General features: G+C 45.0%; 1 protein-coding gene across 3 annotated transcripts in view; it reads left to right on the forward strand.

Annotated features, from left to right (window-relative positions):
* Window positions 1–12,890, forward strand: part of DNAJB6 (DnaJ heat shock protein family (Hsp40) member B6) — a 58,182-nt gene extending 45,292 nt beyond the window's left edge. For 2 of the 3 annotated variants that reach the window (XM_057371079.1, XM_057371080.1), the window contains exon 9: window positions 4,229–5,397. In XM_057371079.1, the coding sequence (XP_057227062.1) occupies window positions 4,229–4,542 (314 nt within the window). In that variant the 3' untranslated portion in view covers window positions 4,543–5,397. Of the gene's footprint in view, window positions 1–4,228; window positions 5,398–12,298 lie in introns of those variants that run through there. The other variant, XM_057371081.1, reaches the window with a different exon arrangement.
* Window positions 12,891–20,417: the final 7,527 nt, after the last annotated feature.

Here is a 20,417-nt window from a genome sequence, read left to right on the forward strand (position 1 = left end):
CCTGATGCTGGTTCCGGGACCAGGGGCTTTGTGGCCTCAGGGAAGTCTTCCTTTGCATTGAGAAACTGGTGCACCTGCTTTTTATTTCACAACCCAGGGGAAACCCYCGGTTCTCAGTGTATTTCTGCGGTGAGGTGTGTAGGAACACAGCAGGCAGTAGTAGGGCCGTGCGGGAAGTGAGCTGCTCCATGCAAATCAGCGGCTCCATTATCCTCAGGATGTTTACYCTGGTTTCTTCGGCATACTTTTGTCATTACTGCCTTGCCATTAATTACTGATTCCTGCCAGGATTTCAGTTCAATTCCTGGACATACGTGGATATTACTTAAATGTAACAGTAAATAATAATCCCAGTGCAGGACGGCTTGGGGCGAAATGCTCCGTGGTTTACCTGTCCCAGCTCACCCGAACGTCTGTGCCCGTGTTTTATTCCTGTGTGCTATCTTCATTTCCCAGCAGCACGCACAGACCCGTTGGTGTGGCTGGTGGTTCCCGTAAGCCCTCACCTAGCCCGAGYTGGTGAGATCCGTGTAAAATCGCGGTGTTGTCGCCCAGCCCGGGCTGGCAGCGACTGTTCCGCCAGCGATACTCGCGACAGGCAATATTGCCCTCTGCTGGTTCCCTGCCACTCCAAGGATTCCTCTTTCCCGCTTCCATGCAGCACCACTTTGCTATGACAAATTATTTTCCAGCCCTTCTTGCTTGGAGCAGAAGGCAGCTTTCAGCCCTAATTTAGCTTTTTGGAATGCTACAGCTCAGGTTTGAATTTTTCTTACCTGGAAGCTGCTGTTCATTCCTGAGAACCTGGTGCATCAGGAAACCAAATCTTAATTACTGTTTTTAAATGTTACTAGTAATGCAGAATCCTTAATTTTTAGAATTAACCCATAGAAATGTAACTTCTCCAAACTGGTTTTGCAAGTGAAATAACTGCAAGGTTTTAAATTATTATTTGCATTCGTAGAATAAGATCTGCTTAACACCATAAGCTGGATGCTGTTTCCAGYTGCCCTCGATAATTTCCCCCTTCCCTGCCCCAGCTGGGGTGGCTGCACGATGAGCTGGCTCCATGCCCTTAGCTGTGTTAAAAATAAGCTGGCAAAAAAGAGCTATTTTTAACCCGGGTCAGTCCCTGCTCGGGGTCACAGTGCGGCTGCCCCGGCTCTCACGTGGATGTGCTGGTGTGGAGGCACAGGGGACGGCAAGAAGGAGCTGTTGGGGGAACTGAGAGCTGTTTAAAGCMTGAGCACTCCTGGAAGGTGCTTCTTGGGTGGATATTCCAGCTCTGAGCTCAGGTACTCCACCCCCCACCCCCAATACAGCTGTTTTCCCAAAAGCCATTTCTAGGACAAACAGCACCTCTGACAAAGCTCTAGCAGTGTTTAAGCACTTTTTGGTGATGATGTCCTTTGTGGCTGACTTCTCCCAGRGTAAATTCTGTTCAATTTTCCTATTTGCAGTGGTACAGTTGGCTTCATTCAGTCAGGCTTGGGTGTTTCAGATATGTAGAACAGGAGAGAATAGTTGATGCAAATCACACTTTGGTTTTGCTGTGCCAGGTGTGCTAAAGGTGGATGATCAGAGGAGGATCTGACAGCTCATGCCATGCATAGCAGTGGAGYCAATTCAGTATTTAAATCACAGCTGACGTGACGTTACACCATTTAACTAATTTATGGTGCCATCCTGCTCTCCCACAACCCATAAGGGGGAAAAGTTTGGACCATTTTTTGGGTTCTATTTGTTGAACTAAAATTTGCCTTTGTTTTTTGGGAGGTGGAAGACTGAAGGACTTTGTTACGTGACCAAGATGGGTTTAATAGTTTCAAATACTTAAAGGGAGCTAATAAGAAAGACAGAGACAGACCTTTTAGTAGAGCCTGTAGTGACAGGGCAAGGGGTAATGGTTCTAAACTGAAGGAGGGTTGACTTAGATATAGTGACGAAATGTTTACAGTGAGGGTGGTGAAACGCTGGCAGAGGTTGTCCCGGGAGTTGGTGCCTCATCCCTGGGACATTCAAGGACAGGTTGGATGGGGCCCTGAGCAACCTGMTWTAACTGAAGATGTCCCTGCTCATTTCAGGGGTTTGGACCAGATGAGCTTTAAATGTTCCTTTCAGCTGAAGTGTTTTCTGATTCCAAAGGTGTGCTGGTTCCCTGATCCAGTACAGAGGAGCTGTGCCTGGCTGGGATGTCYTTGTGATGCACAAACACACCCAGARCTGCAAGAATGGCCTCAGCAGGTTTCCCATTCCTGCATCTGTTTGCCAAAATAAATTMTAAACATACATTMAGCAAGACTGTACACATGAGAAAGAAATCCTTGTGCTTTGTGTTTCCATGGGAGAGGAGGGAYCTCCTATTTCTGGTGAACTGTAATTTGTTAGGAAGTGAATTCTCTTGACTGTTTTTTTTTTATGTGCAGCTGATGACCATGGGTTTTCCTACTCTTGGCATTTTACAGGTATATCTGCATAGACCTGGTATCACCAGCCTGATACATGCTTCAATGCTGTTTGTACAGTGTGYAAAATCCTGTAGCCTCTTGTGAGAAATGATGGCAGTTCTGCGTCTGGCATTCCCTGAGCTTTTCCTTGCCCTCTGCCTCTTGTAGTTGAAGTCGTGGTGTCATCCTGCCAGCCCTCTCCTCCTGCAAGGAGAACCCTACACCCAAGGATTTCACACTGGCATGATTCAGGCAGGCTAAATGCACAAAATGCACACAAAATGCATACTAAATGCACAAATCCTTGTCTTATCATCACTCGTGTTTTTGTGGTGTTTGCTTGTGCCTTTGGAGGTGTGGGGGATTCCAGGATACAAAAGCAGGAGGTTAAGTTGGGGATGGGCATTGAACCACTGGGGAAGGAGCATCCTGTGCTCCCAGCACAGCTCAGGCAGACGGTGTGGGGCACATCCTGGAGCCCTCCCCTGCTGCAGGGCCTCGCACTGCCCTGTGAAATGCCTTTCTAAACACGCCTTGCCTCCTTCTCCTCATGCCCTCAGAAGCAGCTCCCCGTGCACGGTTACAAGGTAAAGACAATGCAGCCTGCTGTGTTTGGAAGCAGTGCTGTGGGGCACACACAAAGCGGGTGTTCTCGCTCTGTCCCGTGTTGCGTACGTGGTGCCTTTTTCATCTTCAAAGCATTTTCCAGCCATGAACTAAGAGCACACGCATTAGCTGAGAGCACACGCCCCTCCCTGAGCAGCTGATGCTGGGCACATCCCGGGAAAAACTTCCAGAATGTGACACACCACTTTTGATGCAAATGAAGTGATGCCATATTTCATCASCTCTATTAAAAGCACTTAAGTAATTGAACTAAGGAAACTTTAAAAAGCTTTTGAGAGACAAACGTGGTACAAGCCTTTGTTCCCACTCTTTCCCCCTGCCCTACACTTACCCTCCTCCTTATTTTTCCTGTTGAACATACTTGGTTGGCTTTTTGGTATCTGTTTGCTTTTCAATTTGTGGTTTTGCTGAGTTTTTTGTGTGTTATGGTAGTTGATATTTTTAGTTTGCAGCACTAGTACTGTTACAGTTTCTGCAGCAAAGGAAAGTGTCATCTGCAAAACAGCATGAGTATGATGGGAGGACTTCATCTTTCATACCAGTCTTTGCAAACAYTGGGGTTTATTTCCATTGTGTTCATCGGCCTGTGCTGTGTGTGCCTGCCTTGCCTCTGGACTGTGTTTGCCTCTCACAGCTTCAACATGATTTCTCATCTTCATGTGGTCCATCACACATCTCCACCATCCTTCCAGCTGTGATGTCCAACATCTGGCCCCTCTGAACCCACGTGGGCTTAATTTTTCTCCCACCAYCCCTGTATAGCCAGTTTGGGTATTTATCTCTCCTTTCCTTTAACTTTTTCTCAAGCAGGACAGTCCAGGTGAGCTGGGGTGTGATGTCATGCTCTGCATAGGACAGAAATCCTGTCCAGGGCCATGTGCTCCCTCACTCTGCCTCTTAGGAAAAAGGGAATGGTGGCCCCTGAATCATTGTATCTGGTGGATGTTTTTGGGGGGCTTCAGTGTAGTGACCGGCCAGTGATGGAGCTTTCTGCTCCAGACACACTCCCTGATCTGCAGATCCACAGGACTGTCTGTGGATAACCACAGCCAAGACACTGATGTCCAGCCCATTTCTGAAGGGTGTTTTTCCCAGGCTACATGTTTGCATTTTGGGTGCAGCTTACTCTTCTTGCATTTTTTTTCTTTTTGCAGGAGAGGCAGATGAAGAAGCCTTTGCCGAGGAGTGCCGGCGGAGAGGACAACACTCGCTGCCTTTCCAGCAGACCACCCCTCGGCTGCTGAAGCCTCACAAGGCTGCCAGCTCCCCCCGCATCGCCTGCCATTACAATAGCGATGAGGCAGAAGAACAAGACAGAAGCCGGGTCACGAGCAGCTTCGAGGCCCCTGTTTATTTATCAGGTGTGCACAAGCATGTTGGTGAGAAAAGTGCAGAGAAGGGCCCATCACGTAGTCAAAAGCCAAACCTAAAAAGGCACGCAAAAAGATTGTGCTGTGTGTTGACTTAATGTTAGCTCCCTGGCTAGATAATAAACAGCAGCTTGTTTGACTTCATCCTGCTTTAGCTCTGATCTTCCATTTAGCCTAGATTCACTAACGCCCTGGGATATTTAAGGATCCAGGGCAGATATTGTTGTGCTGCTGAAGTGCCTCTGCTCTTTGTTGTTAAAAGTGAAGGCATTTTAGAGGTTAACTCATCACAGTACTTTGCACATTCATTTACTTAAATTGTGCTTGGCTTCCTTGTCCAAAGAGAAGTTYGGCAAGTTGATACTATTTCTGGAAGCTGCAATTTTAGGCAACTAAATCCTAATAGAGAAGGCTGAGACCATTCAGGCAAACGTGGCAASGTGGCAATTGTCAATTTGGTTATTTTTGGAAGTAATTAGTCCTTTGATATATTCCCAGTCTGTAATTTTTTGGCAATGTAGTCCAGAGGCTATCTTGGACAACAAAGTTCTCATGACTACTTGATTTAATTGGAACCTRTGGTCAGAGATCATCCAGGACTTCAAGGTCAGGTTCTTCTGATTCATATAAGATGCCTTTCCAGCTGGATGCCCAAAGCAAGGATCCTTCTCTGTAGTGTAAAGTCAGGTGAAGTGCTGGGAAGTGTGAGCCTGTGAGGCTTCTCAGGGTAAATAGAGCTCATGAAAAATATTCACTGTACCCCAAAACAGGTGCTTATGTACTGCCAGTGCTGTACCAACTTCCACTGTGTTTGTGTGCCTTTAAACGTAACACTGTCTTTTGTGTGGAACACCTGAAGATATCATGAAGGAGGACATTGAAAAAATAGAATAATTTAGATGTATGTCACCCTGATCAGGTGCTGGAAGCTTTGTGTCTTTAAAGATGACCAAGTTAAAAAAAAAAAAAAAAAAAAAAAAAAAAAAAAAAAAAAAAAAAAAAAAAAAAAAAAAAAAAAAAAAAAAAAAAAGTTGCAGAGGCCCAAATGTAACTTCTGTGCTGATGTCCTGAAACCTCTCAAGCAAAGGCTTCAGGTTTGGTCTCCTGTGTCTGTGGCTGGCAAAAGAAAACCTTGGCTCTGCCTTTGGAGACATGAGATTCTCTGTAATAACAATATTTTGCAATGGATTTCAAGGAGCAGCTGAGTTTGACATGCACCGTGCAGTTTTTGGAGCAATTTTTAAGATTGCTTAGGACTTTTTGCTGTGAATTTATTTCTGCTCCAAGACGCACAAGTTTGCAATTCAAATTAATTTCCAGAAGTATTAGRGCAATCACAAAATGCTCTCTTCTACTAGTAGATTGTGAGTTTCCAAAAAAGACTCAGGGTGAAAACTTGATTGCAGTGAGACTGAGATTTTGCTGYCGCTTTAAATATTTTGCCTACTGTTCCTCTGATGGACAGGGCTGCAGAAGGACTGGTCGGGTCAGTCATAAAAACCTACGTGAGTGTCTTAATCTCTCCCTGGGGAGTTTGTGCACGGGCCCTGGCCAGCGATGCCGTTCCCCTTCATGGGCTCTCACCTCTGCCTTGCCCAGCGAGCAGCTCCACCAGCACAGCTCTGTAATTACAGAGCCCACCTTCCTCGCTTGGCTTCTCCTCCATCACTGCCGTGCTTGCGTGGGCCGGCGTTGGGAGACAACAGCTCCTTTCTGCCTTGCTCCAAAGCCCTCTGAATTCACTGGGAAATAGTTAAGCTCAGTGGCCTCAAGCCAAGTGCAGTTCCACCTCAAATCAGACGTTTTTGCCACTGCTGATGTGGGGCCCTTGGCAGCGGGACCGTGCAGCGGTTTTAGATGTTGTCCYAGTTGGAGCATCTCAGGTAAACCCTCAGTCATTAATGATTCACCCACAGTGAAGTGGTTTTATTTTCCCAGCTCTAAGAATGGGAATGTTTAAGTTTTGATTTGTAAGTCCATAGAAAATTTAAATGAAGAAGAAGGGGATAGGTTTCATCTTGACTATGTGGTGGGAATCCCTCTGGAAGTGGCATCTCTCTAGTGCCCAAGAGGAAAGGCTGGCCAACTCCTTTAGACTGGCAATATCCAGAGGTGAGATGAAGCCTATCCTTAGTCAGGATTGCTAGTCATCACAGTGGGTATTTAAAAAAAAAAAAAAAAAGAGTTTAATTCTCCAGTCACCATGGACACTTCGTGTTTTAACGGAAATTGCTCTGGAAACTGTCCCTGGTTTTGCAATGGYCTTTTAGAATGAAACTTCACCTCTCACACTCTGAAGTCCCTGCATATCTCGAACAGTTCTCTAGCTCCAAGCAAGGAATTTTTGAAATGAGGATGCGGATACTGGAAGTGATGTGCTCCCTGATAATGTGATGTTCCACTGACTGGTGGGATCTGAGCTGTGTCAAAGTGCTGTTAATGCCAGCAGAGACCAGGGGATGGCAGCTCTTAATGCCAGAGGCAGTGGTCACTACCCCTTAAAAACTACTGCTTTGGATTTGCGAGTTTTGACCTTTATCCAGCAAGAATGAGTGAAATGTTTCATTGTTAAAATAGTGAAAAATATATGATATAAATTTCATTRTTTGGAAGATAATATTGCAAGGTTTGCTCTTCCTTTTCAATGAAATAGCTTGCATTAACCTACAACTTACAACATTAATAATTCATTTTTTGCTGCATTTTCATCTGCTGTCATCTGTGAAGAGGAAACTGCTCTAAAAGAACTAGCTTAACTAACCTTTATCCTCTCCTGGCATGGATTCCTCTGCTGGAAAGTTGAGCTGTTTGTTCTTAATTTAATCTTTAATTTAGTCTCTGTTCTTTTTACCAATATGCACTTTCYTGAATTACACTTTAATAACTAGTAACAGTGATGTGCTTTGTTACCCAAACTAATTACTTTATAATTCCACCGCAAACTTCATTTTTGGGCATGGAAAGAGAAAGGAAAGCAAAGCCACGTTTTTTTTGTGGAAATCTGATATGTGAGAAATGCTGCAGGTGCAGAGATGGAGTTCCCCCTCCGTTTGCTCCACATCCCCTGCTGTAACCATGCAAGTGGGACAGGGGAGCAGCCCAGGGTGGGAAGGCTGGCCAATGGATTTGGATACTGGCTGGTTGCTCCCAGGCTTAGCCCAAAGCTGCCTTCATTCATGGGGTTTTGGCTGCTGGTACGAAATGATCCCCTTACCCATCAGAGATAGCTGGGTTGTACGTGGAAGGGCTTCCATGGCTGCATAGCCTTGCAAGTTTTCGCTTGCATTTGGGAGTAAAACCTTGGAAATCTATTCAGTCCTGGTGCTACCCTAATGAACAGCAGGCAAAGAAGGTTGTATCTGGCTTGGCATGTTCTTGTGGCAATTCTAGGCAGGATTGGTAATGAAAACAGCATGGTGAACAAGCATGAAGGAAAGCCTCTGCAAGTGGCTAAAGCTTTTCAGTCCCCTAAAACATCAAAGCTGGGATTACATCACTGGGTTGGCCAGTGAAACTGGAGAGCTCACCCCTGGGATCTAACAGTGTGGATAATTAAATAGTGGAGCAGCATACCTAGACAGGGTGGGAGGGTTTGTCACCCCAGGTCTTGACTAAAGGCTCTCTCTTYATGATGCTCCATGGCATGGGCAGGAGCTGTGGCTGAGGAGAGGGAATTAATAGGTCAGGCTGAGCTCTGCTGGGCAGTGGCTTAGGCTGAAAGGAGGGGATGTGAAAGTGTAAAGTGATAATTGCCTATTGAGTCACACATGAAATGATACTGAAGCTGTGATCTAGGGTAGATTTCTACAATGGCTCTTGTGAGTGGTCAGTCTGAAATAACAGAGGGCRGCAGCAACTCAGAAGTAAGCCAACTGCCTTTGAAATAGCAGTTTATTATTTTGACTAGAGAGATATTTCTAAGAGCAGCAAATTAGAAAGAGCACTACACAACCCAGCCTGAAAATGCTTCACTGCCCTGTTAAAGCTCKGTGAGGGTGTTGGGGCCATGGCTGCTGCCGTGCTTTGAAGGAGAGCCACAATCTTAGCAAAAAGTTGGTACATCTTGGAGAATGTTTTCACTGAGGCTTGAGCAGAAAGTGTGAATCCCTCCCACCCCCAACCTCAGTGTTTCTCTCTGAGAGTGGAAGGAGGCTCCTCCAAAGTCTTCACCYTAGCAGATCTTCTATAAAAATCACGCTGTGGCCTTTATTGCTCACTGATGTGTGTCAAGCAGCAGCAATGCTCTCTCTTAATTGTCACTTGTGASCGAGCTCTTTGTTTCCTTCTGGTGACTCCTCTGCTCCTCTGTGCCAGCAGAAGGAAGGCAGAGCAGACCCAGGGCAGGGCAGGAAAAAGTAGGACAGCAGAAATGTGTTGGGTAGGAGTGTCTTCCCCGGGCCACGTGTGCCTTTGGATCGGCCGCCCAATGTGCTCACCTCCCTTGCAGCCRCCACCCAAGAATGTGACGAGTTTCACAGTCAGGGACTGAACAAACTCGTGACTTTGGGAGTGCAGATGGCAGGGAAGCAGAAAGCCAGGAGGAAAGTCAATCTGGGACACAGCAGAGAAGCTTCCCAGTTTGTTTGGGTCCTTGCTGAGTGATGGTTTAAGGAGTTGCTCCGAATTGTTTCTGGAAGTTGTTTCCAGCCTTCAGCAGCCTGTGCTCCTTATGGCTCTCCTGCAAGTAGAAAAGGAGGGGATGAAAGGAAAGAGTGGCTTAGCTGATGCTGTTTGTTGTAGACAAGAATTATCCAAGCAGTAAAGCAGGTGTAATTCCAAATGGTGTGGATTCTTGCTTCACCTATCTCTGCTCCTGGCAGCTGCCAAAAGCAAGAAACACCGAGTTAGAGAGATCTCTATCTGCTGGATCTGTTTTCCAAACTTCACAGCTTGGGGAAGCTCTCGTCAGCCTGTTCTCCCTCTGTCCTGTGAGGCATTTCTGGAGTTTGGGTGGCTGCAGATTGCTGCTAAGACTGGAAATTTGAAAAGCCCTTCTCCAAGGCCAGCAGGGTTTGGCTGAAGCCGGTTCAGCCTGGCACTTACTGTGGGAAGTTTCTATGGACACTTTGGGATGCTGGCGACTCGCCAGGACATGGGCTCACTGCAGAGCAATCAGTCATAGAACTGCTGCTTTCTAATTCAGATTTTGTTGTCTCATGACTTTGGGGCTAGTCTTGTAACCAAGGCATCTGAATATGCTTTTAATTAGTTCTRGTTGAAGTATTTGAGTGAAATACGCACCGAAGGGTTGCATCTTCAGTGTGCAATTCTTATTTATGTTAGGAACTGCTTCACTTGTTTGGATCAGGTTTTTGGCTGTTATCACCCAGCATAGCATCRCTGGAGCAACAGACTGGCAAAGTTTGACCCATCCTTTCTTCTTAGGTGGGGGTAGAAAAGGAAATGGCAGACAGTGAAATTATTTATCACAGCAGGCTCAAAACAGAAAAGACCTGGCAGTTTTCTCTTGAGGAATACTCTGTGTTTGTGTGTTATCTCCTCCTCTGGGCAATCTCTTTCTGTGTGTCAGTGATAACGCTTGAAAGATTTCCACTTTTCAGCCTTATCATTCCAGAGGCTGGAAGGAGACCATGTTGTCAAATGCCTAAATGTCTTCATACCGCAATATTTTAACATTTGAGTTGTTTCATTTRTAAGACAATGAATTATGTGGCATTCACTTCCAGTCATAATTTACATTGGCTCACAGGATTTTTAAGGAACAGTTGCTAGAATTGCTTTCAAAATCTCAACCATTTGAGGAAAATGGAGTATTGCAAAAAAAAAAAAAAAATTGTGATATAAAATAGCATCCTATGCTATCATGCCTTAATGTGGAAGCCTTTTAGAGATACTGACACTGTTTTGAGAATGAAAAATGAAAAAAAAAATTACAAAGCTAGTAACCTGCAAGGGCTTAATGATCCTTTCCTAAATATCAGTGTTATTGTTTCATAGTTGTTACATGAGCTAGTTTTGATCAGGTGATATGATGCTGTTTTTYCCTCCAGTAAAGGGAGGAATCCTTTGAATAACACCCCCCTGATGACTGATTCTCAGGAGTCAGCACGTCTCTTCCACCTCCATTGACCTCTGTGGGAAAGCAGGGAGATGCTGGAGCCCATCTGTGCCTTACTCAGTGAAYTGAATGCAAGGGGATCCTATTTTTGGTGATGTATAGGTGACCAAGGAGCTGACGTGGAAGGAAATTTCCTGGATGGAGTTCTCAGTGAGATGTTCACTCAGTGACTCCAGGGGCAGGAGTGTAGCTCAAGGGGTGACAGAGTGCAGGAAAAACCCAGCATCATCTACAATTCTGCAGAGCGCTGCCAGTTTCTCTCTTCCTTAAACCAGAAAACTGGTTTCCACTCTAACTTTGTGCAGGCTGATGGCTCATGGCAGAATTTCTAAATAAATATCCTGCCTCTTGACTCAGATGATTGCAAAAGATGAGGTCATGCTGTTGATACAGCACAGGAGCTAGAGTGATAACCTAGAACAGTTTCCCTTTGATACAAGGGAGTGTATTTCCTCTAAACTTTTGATAACGTCTCAAATGGTTTTAGCTGAAAGACTTGCCTTGTAATTCTCCCCAAGTCTCAAACTGAAGAAGTTCAGCTTTGTGCTGTGGGCACATCTCTAATTGTGCTTGGGAGGAGCCCTGGTGAGGAGCAGAACTGCAGCCACAGCATGGCTTTGTACTCCCCTGGCCTCCCACCGCTTCCTTTTCCCATCTGAATTTTGCTGTTGGTATTAAATTGATGGAGAGCCAGGTGCACTGGTGACACTGCCTCCTTGGGGCCATCTCTGCCTGCCTGCTACAGAACAGAGTTAAAATACAGATTTCCATACAGGCAGARCTGTGCCTTTCCAGGGCCATTCCTCCAACTCCCAGCCCTGCCTCTCAGCGGGATTGCAGGGGCAGCTCYGCTCTGTGCTCTGGTCAGTGGACTGTGCTGATTCCCAGTGACAGAGCACCACTGAGCTGAAAGAACCCTCCAGCTATCCCCAAACATCCCAGAACGATTGTCTGAGGGAAATGTTTACTGGCTCTCAGTTTAGATTTGTGAGTGCACCTGGGTGGATGTGGTGGTTTGCACAGTTCACTGCCCGTGCAGATCTGCCAGCTGGATTTTACTGCAGGTTTGGAGGGAAAGGTGTGATGCAGAACAAGAACTGTTTTTCACACATCTCTGTGGGGGTAATAAACCTTTGGAATGATGATCACATGGCTGGAAGCTTGTGCCTACTGAACCCGTAGCAAATAATTGTTGCTTGAACTCAGTGCTTTCATGCACCACTGGGGCTGCAGTAGAATATAACCTGTGGTGCATAGTTAAGCATGAGCAGGCTGATGACCAGCATATAAAATATATATTAGTAAACACTGAGCACCTTCTTATTTACTCAGGATTCTTGGCATTCCCTAGTCTTAAAATGGAAATGCAAATATAGTGGTAACTCTGACTACTGTGAGCAGGAAATGCCAGTACTTAAATTACTCCTGCTGTATAAGTCTTATTTATTGCTTCYGTTTTGAAAATTATTCTGGTTTTGCATGTGTTCTAATTTTGAAGCTTTTCCTGAATGGCTTTGAAGTATTTGGAAAGTTCTCCAGATCTTTTCAAACTTCAAAGATTGCTAGTATTTTGTTTCTATCCTATGTAAGGATATGTAAGGGATACAGTAGAACGGGGCATAGAGTGGAAATGGCAATTTAGAAAGAAACAAACGCATTAGGAAGTCAGACCTTTTCTTTAATATTCCTTAAACCATTCAGAGAACATGTGCTTTTGCTAGAGAGAAAAGTCCATGAATGCTGTGAAAAGTGTTTTACAAGCCATGTTTCCTTAGGATACAAAGAAGGCAGCAAGAGGAGGAAGCAGAAGCAGAGAGAGGAACTGAAGAAGAAGAAGGCAACCAAAGGGAGTTACTAAAACGGACTTCTCTGCTATGCCAATACCTTTATAATAATGACAACTTCATGTTACCTTTGAGCACACCTCTTTTGTGTATATTTTTTTTGATTGTTCACACTGCTACCAAGGAAGTGACTCATGTTTAAAACTGTACTAAAATTGCACTATGTTATTCCTTTTAGTTTCACGGAGTGGCTCTCTTGCCTGTTCAGGGTAGGGAATTTGGACAAGGCTGGTCGTGGTTGCAAGCGTGTTATGTTTGAAGATTGGAAAGTGTTACAGAATTTCTTACCTCTTCCTTCCCTGGGACTAAAACGACTCTAGTCTAGTGTTTGTTATTTGTCTTGTAGGATATAAAAGGTAAATGCCTGTTTGTTTTGCTACTGGCATCAACATCAGGCCTGTTGAAAGAAGAGTCCTGTTCATTCCTGTCACTGGGAACAGGACAGACATGAGCTCTTATCATAATTTATGCAAGATTGATAAATGACTTTGATGGTTGGGGTTTTTTTTTTGGTTTTCTTTTTTTTTTTTTTTTTTTTTTTTTTTTTTTTTTTTTCTCTTTTTTTTTTTTTTTTTCCCTTTTTTTTTAATTTTTTTTTTTTTTTTTTTTTTTTTTTTTTTTTTTTTTTTTTTTTTTTTTTTTTTTTTTGTTTCCCCCAGGCTGGGCAGTCCTGCCCCTGCTATTAAAATGTTCCCTCATTTTAAACTCTATCTTGAAGTTATGTCCTCTGGTTTTAAGAAATGTAGTGTAACGATGGTCTCCTGTAAGCACTAATACTGATTTCTTTAGGCTTAGTTGACTCCTGATGAATCATTTAGTAAAATCATTCCTTATTTTAAAAGTTTATTTTCAGAACCTAGAGACAATTGACCCCAGTGCTACTTTAAAACTGCTCTTCATTTCTGCTGAGTAGGTTTTAGATAACAAACATTTTTTCAGCATCCAGTTTAGATTTTATCAACTTGTTTCTGCAAGGAACTTATACCTTTATGTATGAAAGCATTTTGTATTGGTTTTATTGCAGGACTAAATTTTTTTAGCTTGAAAAGATGTCTTAGATTTAAAGAAATAGGTATTTCCTGGCAAGATGACTTCCTTGCTTCCCATACTTGTCTCATGTGCATGACACATTGCTTCTCTTAACCYTTTAGTGTGTACAGAGCCCCTCTGTTGCCTTAAGCATTTACCTGCATGTTTCTTGTCAGTGTGTTGTCTCCCTTTTTTAACCTCCAGGTAGGAGTTAGCAGCTTATGGTTTTGTTTTGTTTCTTTTGTCTTCCTCTTGCCAATACGTTGTTGATGTAACAGCCTTAAACCTGGCAATATTGAAAGCCCACAGTTCCTCAAAAAAACTCACTCATCCTAACGTTTCCAAGATGCAGGAATGCACAGAATGGTGTAAGAGAGGAGCTAAACAGAAAAGCATTCTAGCATGGTTTGATATAACAGATTCTGGTGTCTCTGGTATCTGAATGGTTCAGCTTCAATTGCCCAACATAACCCTCTGCAAGCACATAACCATTTTTGAACTCTGTTAGGGTCTGTAAATTACGGTTAAGATAAATAAGGTCTGAGTACCGGTTTTCTGTCACTTAAGTACCACTTTTTTTTTTTTTTTGTGCAGTGTTACTAATATTTAAAAATAAAGAAAATCTCTCTTTATACTTTGTCCTCTTGCACTGTGCTGTAGACTGGCATCAGTTGTCCGTGGTTCATTTCCATTAAAATTCAGGATGTAAACGCAGCGGGGAGAGTCCACATTCACACAACACCCGCAAGCATTCCAGGTAATTCCTTTTGTTAAATCCATGAGAAGGTCAATACAGTCCCTGTGTCAAATGGCTGATACTGGAAAATGAAGGTTCTTTCTGGCTGTAAACATCACTATGAGGAGTGTGTACTTCAAGCAGAGCTTGCACAGTTGCCATGCAAGGAATATTCATCGCTGATAATGCACAGCATTGAACTGCATCCTGGTTCGGTCACATTCCATACTCCAGGAGAAATGCCCCCCATCCACAGGCCAGTTTAAAGCTGTTGCTGCTCTTTATTTGCTGGGGCCATGGTGCAGGTGACAGCAGCACAGGCCCCCCTTGTCCCTGTGCTGTGAGCAGCTCACGTCATGGCACACAGTGGCTCCAGGTCAGGAATGTGCCTTGAAGAGTYAGAGCAGACAGGGATTTGGTACATAAATATCTCCTTGACTCAATCCTTGTGTTAGGCTTGATGGAGATGGGTAGAGCATTAATTAGGAGAGCTGCAGGCAGGCTCTAAATGAGTGGGGAAGCCTGTCTCAACAARGGCATCCTTGTCCCACCGAAGGGTGCTGCTGAGCTTGCAGATGGCCTCCTACACCGGCGCCTTGGCTGGGAGGAACTCCTGGGAAACAGAGTCCCCACAGGAGAGAACCACAGGCGTAATCTCTCCTATAACTACCTTAAATCTGTCTGAGCTTGCCCAGAAATTAAAGAGATATGGGCCCATGGCCATTGAGCCTAATTCCTTCTTTCTCAGCTTAATAATTTCCGGATGTTAGCTGAAGGGGAACTGCTTAAGCATAGCATGGCTGTAGCACTGTATTCCCGTGGCTGTGCTGCTTGGAACAGCCTGGAGCTGGTGCCGTGTCTGTGGGAGCAGCCACAGGGCTCTGTGTCCCTGTGCATCCATCTGCCATGGGGAAGGCTAGCTGATGATGTGGGTACTTAAATATGTGTTGGGGTAGGAAAAAAATGCAGGTGGGTGTGAGACACCACAACTGATAACAGATGATGCTGGTCCAAGAGTGGTTRTGAAAGTTGGGAGATGATTCCTGTCCATCCCACAATGCATCTGTGGAAGAGCTGAGAACAGAAACACAGCTAGTTTTAATACACGTCTGATATGATTTATAGAATGTATTGCAAAATGATTCTTTACAGAGCAGATACCTGGGCTCCAAGACCCAAAATGAATCCCATGATAAAATAAATGTACTAGGGTCGGTAACATTTGAGCAACAGGAAGGATACACTGAAGTGTATCCCTTAAAAAGATACACTGAAAAAACCCAATTTTATCTTAAGATAGAGGGGACACAATTGCAAACAAACACAATGCTGACAGATCAATGTTCCTGCTCCTCACTCGGAAGCTGCCACTGTGAAAACAGATTCAATTCAGTTATTTTTCCACACCTTTCAGAGACGTGCACAGTCTGCTCTTTGAACTAAGATTTGGCAAGACTTTGATCTGAAATAAATGATCTCAGACTGTGTAGGTGTCAAAATGATAAAATAGTGTTTTTCAAGTTTTTGCCCAGTCTTTGCTCCGTGATGGTGCCACYGTCATGAGCAGCTCGCAGACCTGTACATCCTGCTCCTAGAGKTAACACAAAACTCTGTTTCTCTCTATCAGCCTGGCTGCCTTTCCCCCAAATTTCAAACTATTTMATGAGCCTTTGTATTTATTTCTTGAAACAACACACTGCAAAGATGCTTCTTTTGATGAATCAAATATCTAGAAAATGTGCATCAATCATTAGGGAARCACTAAACTGCCTGTTTTCCCAATCACATCTGAAATGTGTGACTCATACCCACTTGTTCTTCAGGAATGTTCCCAGCCATGTGTCACCAAACCAATGCCTATCAAGTGGTGGGATTAGCTTGTTACTATATCAAATGTCATCGTTCTATTCTACCTAAAGAATTCTATTAATTTCCTTTTTTTCCCTTTTGTTTTGTGTGCTAGTTGCACAGGATTCTCTGGATACACAGGTTAGTCCTTCCTGCATTTCAGATCTTGGTTATCAGTATTTTGTGCATTTCCACTCCTTCACGTCCAACCTGAACTCGCATTTCAGTGCTCTCTCACATTCCCTTGCCCTTGCTCCTGATGGGAGGATGGGGGTGGTGGTATTGCCCATGATTATCTACATTTAATTCTCCTCTTCCCAAATGGGAAGCTTATCTGAAGAGACTTTTTATCCCTATTTGCAAAACTTTGCTCATTCCTACCTGTTGCACWGAAAACTCCATAGGCAGGGCAATTTCCCTCCCCACTGATGAGAATTTAAGAGGGCACTTACAGCCACATACAGATCTCAGCAAATGTTCATATTTGGAGCTGTGATTGATTCACCTGCCYTGTGTCAGCACGCTTTGCCTCTCCACAAGCTCTTGTAGCCCAAAAGGATTAGGTGGAGTGTTAGAAGTGTCAGATTTGTTAAGTACCTTGTTGGTGCCCTCTTAGCCACCAGCTGTTAACTCCTGACAGCGACAGCAGCATTACAAAGTGGCTGAGCTGACGGGAGGTGACATTTCCGAGCATGGTTAGGTTTCCTCACTGTTGTCATCGTGACAAGAAGAGACTGACCATGTCATCTGGCATATCTGGAACTGCAGTCTCGAGTACCCCAGACTTTCCTCCTGCCTCTTTGTCCCTGCAAAACCAATCCAAAAAGTGAGTGTGTGACAGGGAAATTAAAACAATTGTGCTGATCATGAGTCTGAATACTTTGATTTCAGGGAAACGCCTCAATATCTGCCTGGAAGTGATCATGGATTTTCTAGGATGTCTTCAAGAAGGGAATGGGACCTCACTGAGCTGGCTGGATGTCAAATTGCATCTTGTCTGTGTCTGTTTCCATTGGCACGCACATGCACCTTTCTATGTAATTTTTTCCATCCCTTGTTTGGGAAGTGCTCATCCTTTGGTCAATGCAGAGCAGTTTGCTTGTATTTTTTTTTTTTTCTTGTTGAAATTCAATGAAGTCTTATATGGCAGGTGTTATTTTTGCATTATTTCAATGTTAGAGATTGCAGCTGGGAAAACTTCTCCTAACTCAAAAAGCAAAACTTGCTTCCAGGTTTCCAAGATGAAAGCTGAGATGGCAAAATTGTGGATCACACCAAAATTTTTATGGGATATGAACATACATCACTTAAAAGTAATGGGGTTAAACCTATARAATACGTGTTTCTGCCTGAATTTTTGAGACCAGATGTGTGGCATTTTTGGATGGCTTGTCATGTTAAGCTGAGCAGTGCTGTTGCGTTTTGCTACGTCAGACCAAGAGAAGGTTTGCAGCCTCTYGAACAGACTGCACGCCCAGAGCCAAGGAAGGGAAGGAGCTCTGAGGAGAGGTTTTGGAGCAYTAAACAAACACTTCCCACGGTACCTGCAAGGGACATTGAGCACATTGAGGTGGATGGCTCGATCCTGGCAGCAGACACAAGCTACAGCCTGCCATGCTGGCAGTGCTCTGACAACACGGGTTCTAGCGCTGTGGGATCCGAGGGGAGGAGGTGCCTGCACTGGAGCCTTCCCCGGGCTGTGAATCACCCTTTGTAGCCACGAAAAGGATCTGTCAGCCCCTGGCCCACTGGCTTTGACAGTGACTAAGGGTGGATGCAGGGAAAAGCACACCGACAGGCTAAGCGTGTTAGACCTCACCTAAGTGTTTTCTCAGCTGTGGCACTTTGGGGGCCAGAGGCTCCTGGATCCATAAAAGGCCTTTTTGTATTTTTTTGCCATTGCCTTGTTAACCTAGAAAGCTGCTCAATACCCACTGTCCTGTGACAAGGCATTCTTTACGTGACTCTACTGGGTAATGGGGTAGGTGCTCTGTCCTACAGCTTCCTTTGGGTTCCTCCCCTCCTCCATCCCAGCATTGGAAGAGACACTGCCCAGCACATCCTCACTCACCTTTTCCATGGCACCCATGATTTCACACCTCTCACTCACGCCAGACTTTGGTTAACTCTTTTATGGCTCAAGAGGTTCAGCACTTTGAGCCTTTCCTACCTTTGATCACGCTCTCAGGTTGGTAAAGATGGATAAACAATGGTTCATAACAGCTCCATAAATCATGATGACCACCTGGACAAGCACGAGTGGCACATTCTCAGCTTGCTAACACTCTGCTGACAGGACGAGACCAGGCCATGCACAGCCCGGGATGCGGAAGAGCCAGCCCTGGCCTCACCAGGCTCTCACGGGCTCCGGGGTGTGAGCTCATGAGCTCATGGCAGTGATGGTATCTCCAGAGCATGGTCCCACACACCTTCCCTCCCCCTCAGCCCAAACCACGTCACAGGACATTCCCTGGCAGCATTTGGGATGTGCTCCTCCTGACTCAGGCTCAGCTCCTGCTGCCACTCGTTGTTCTCTGTCTGTGCCTCTGCTTGGCTGGCAGCGCCAGGCTGGGGTGTGTGGCACTGCCAATCTGCCCGCTCCCACAGAAACCTGGCACTGGCTGAAGGATCCCTGCCAGCCAGGAGATGAGCCCAGTAACCTTGGGAAGGCACCGTGCTCCTGGTGTGACAGATCCCTGCAGCCAGTGCTGGGAGATGAGGGCGGTGCCACTCCACGTGTCCCCGATTTCTGCAGCACTGCCCGTGGCAGTGCAACGCCTTTTCCACTTCCAACCCCTTCTTGTTCAATATGCAGAAGATTTCCCATCTGTAGCAATRTTTGGGGGTGACTTTCCCTACTGTCCTCAGTGTCTTTTGTGCAGGGACAGCTGCGTGCAAGTGTTCACTTACTGGGTTTTTGGGTCATCCACGTCATTTGGGAAATCTTAAATGTCTGGGGAATTAKTTATGAGGAAACCTTGATGATGGGAGGATCCAGAGAGATGGGAGYGTGCAGGACAGTGAACAATGATTCTTAAAGTGTCAATGCAAAAGCAGCTGTTTGRTCTGAGCCCCCAAAAGGTTGTGTCAGGACCTGTGAAAGCTCCAGTTTGCAGACCCAGCTGCACTTTAAATGCGATTTTACTTAATATGTTTTTATCCCCAGTGCAGACAAAGAACTGGGTGATGGGTAACCCCTGCCTGCTGTACCTCTGCTCCAGCAGATAGCCCTGCTGGGGTGTACAGTGAGAAGGTTGTTGGGTGTACCTCAACCTCTTTTTTTCTTTCTCAGCAGGATTCAGGTTAGGTGATGGCATTTTCTTTAATCAACAAAATTACTCCCCTTGGAACCACAGATTTTTCTATCATGATTTCTTAGGAAAATATTATTCAGCTCATGCAATGCAAGTCTGAGGTTGCATTATGAGACAGATGTGATAGAACACGATGGTAATGAGTCACCTCATATCATGTTTTATTGTGATGTGTCAGCTGAGAAAGCTGGAGAGCTATAGGTGTTTCCACCAGCCCAATTATGAAACAACCACWGGTTCATACGAAGATTACTAAGTTTTTCCCAGCTTAGTTAGAATATAGGTTTAGGTCTGTCATTTARCAATGTGGTTTTTCAAGTTGCTAGCAGTAAGCTGCCTCAGAATCTATTTTCCACCCAGAAAAGTCATCAGTCTCTTGCTAGCAAGGGTTAAGATTGCTCAGAAACTCCAATCAGCAGGACAAGACTGTCTCTCTCAGCAGAGGGGAAAGGTTCTGAGATGGCCTTTATTGTAGGACTACCTCCTGCTGGCRTTGACTAGAAATGGGTGATGATGCCATCACCTGCTGGTGCTGAGAACTGACACTGTGAAGGTGTGATCTGGAAAATCAGGAGGTCAGACACAAACCCTGCTCTGCTCAGTTTGATCCAGAGAGTGGCAGAAGCCTGCACACAGCCAGAACATTTCAAAATAGGCTTTGTATTTCTGTCCCTGCTGGCTGTGTTGCTGCTGGCCATTCACAAGGACAAAGGASATTCCTTCAGGACATTGCAGAAGCYCTGAGTATGAAACCATGTCTGTGGGATGTGGATGATGGAAGCAGTGGAAACCAATGGGTCTTGGTCCTTCTCCACCACTGGGATGGGGAGACCTTCAGCCAGGTGCTTTCCTTCCTGCTGGAGTGCCCATGGATTTGCCAAGGCTGCATAAACAAACAGCCTCTCAGCTGAGCTGTCTGGAAGTATCTGGTGGTGGTGGATTTTTTTTTTTTTGTATAAGTTTAGGTAAATGTTGAGGATAAGGATGTGAATATTCAGCTTTTCYTGTGCTATTTATTTAGACTACTCTTGGACTCAGTGGAGGGGGTCTGTAGTTTCCAGCCCCTCATCCAGGGACAGATTTGGGGCTCAGATTTGGAGGCTCAGGTGTCTCCTCTCTCACA

Source organism: Malurus melanocephalus, unplaced genomic scaffold (assembly GCF_030028575.1).
Source record: "Malurus melanocephalus ecotype Western Australia unplaced genomic scaffold, MMel_1.1 scaffold_140, whole genome shotgun sequence".
Classification (NCBI taxonomy): Eukaryota; Metazoa; Chordata; class Aves; order Passeriformes; family Maluridae; genus Malurus; species Malurus melanocephalus.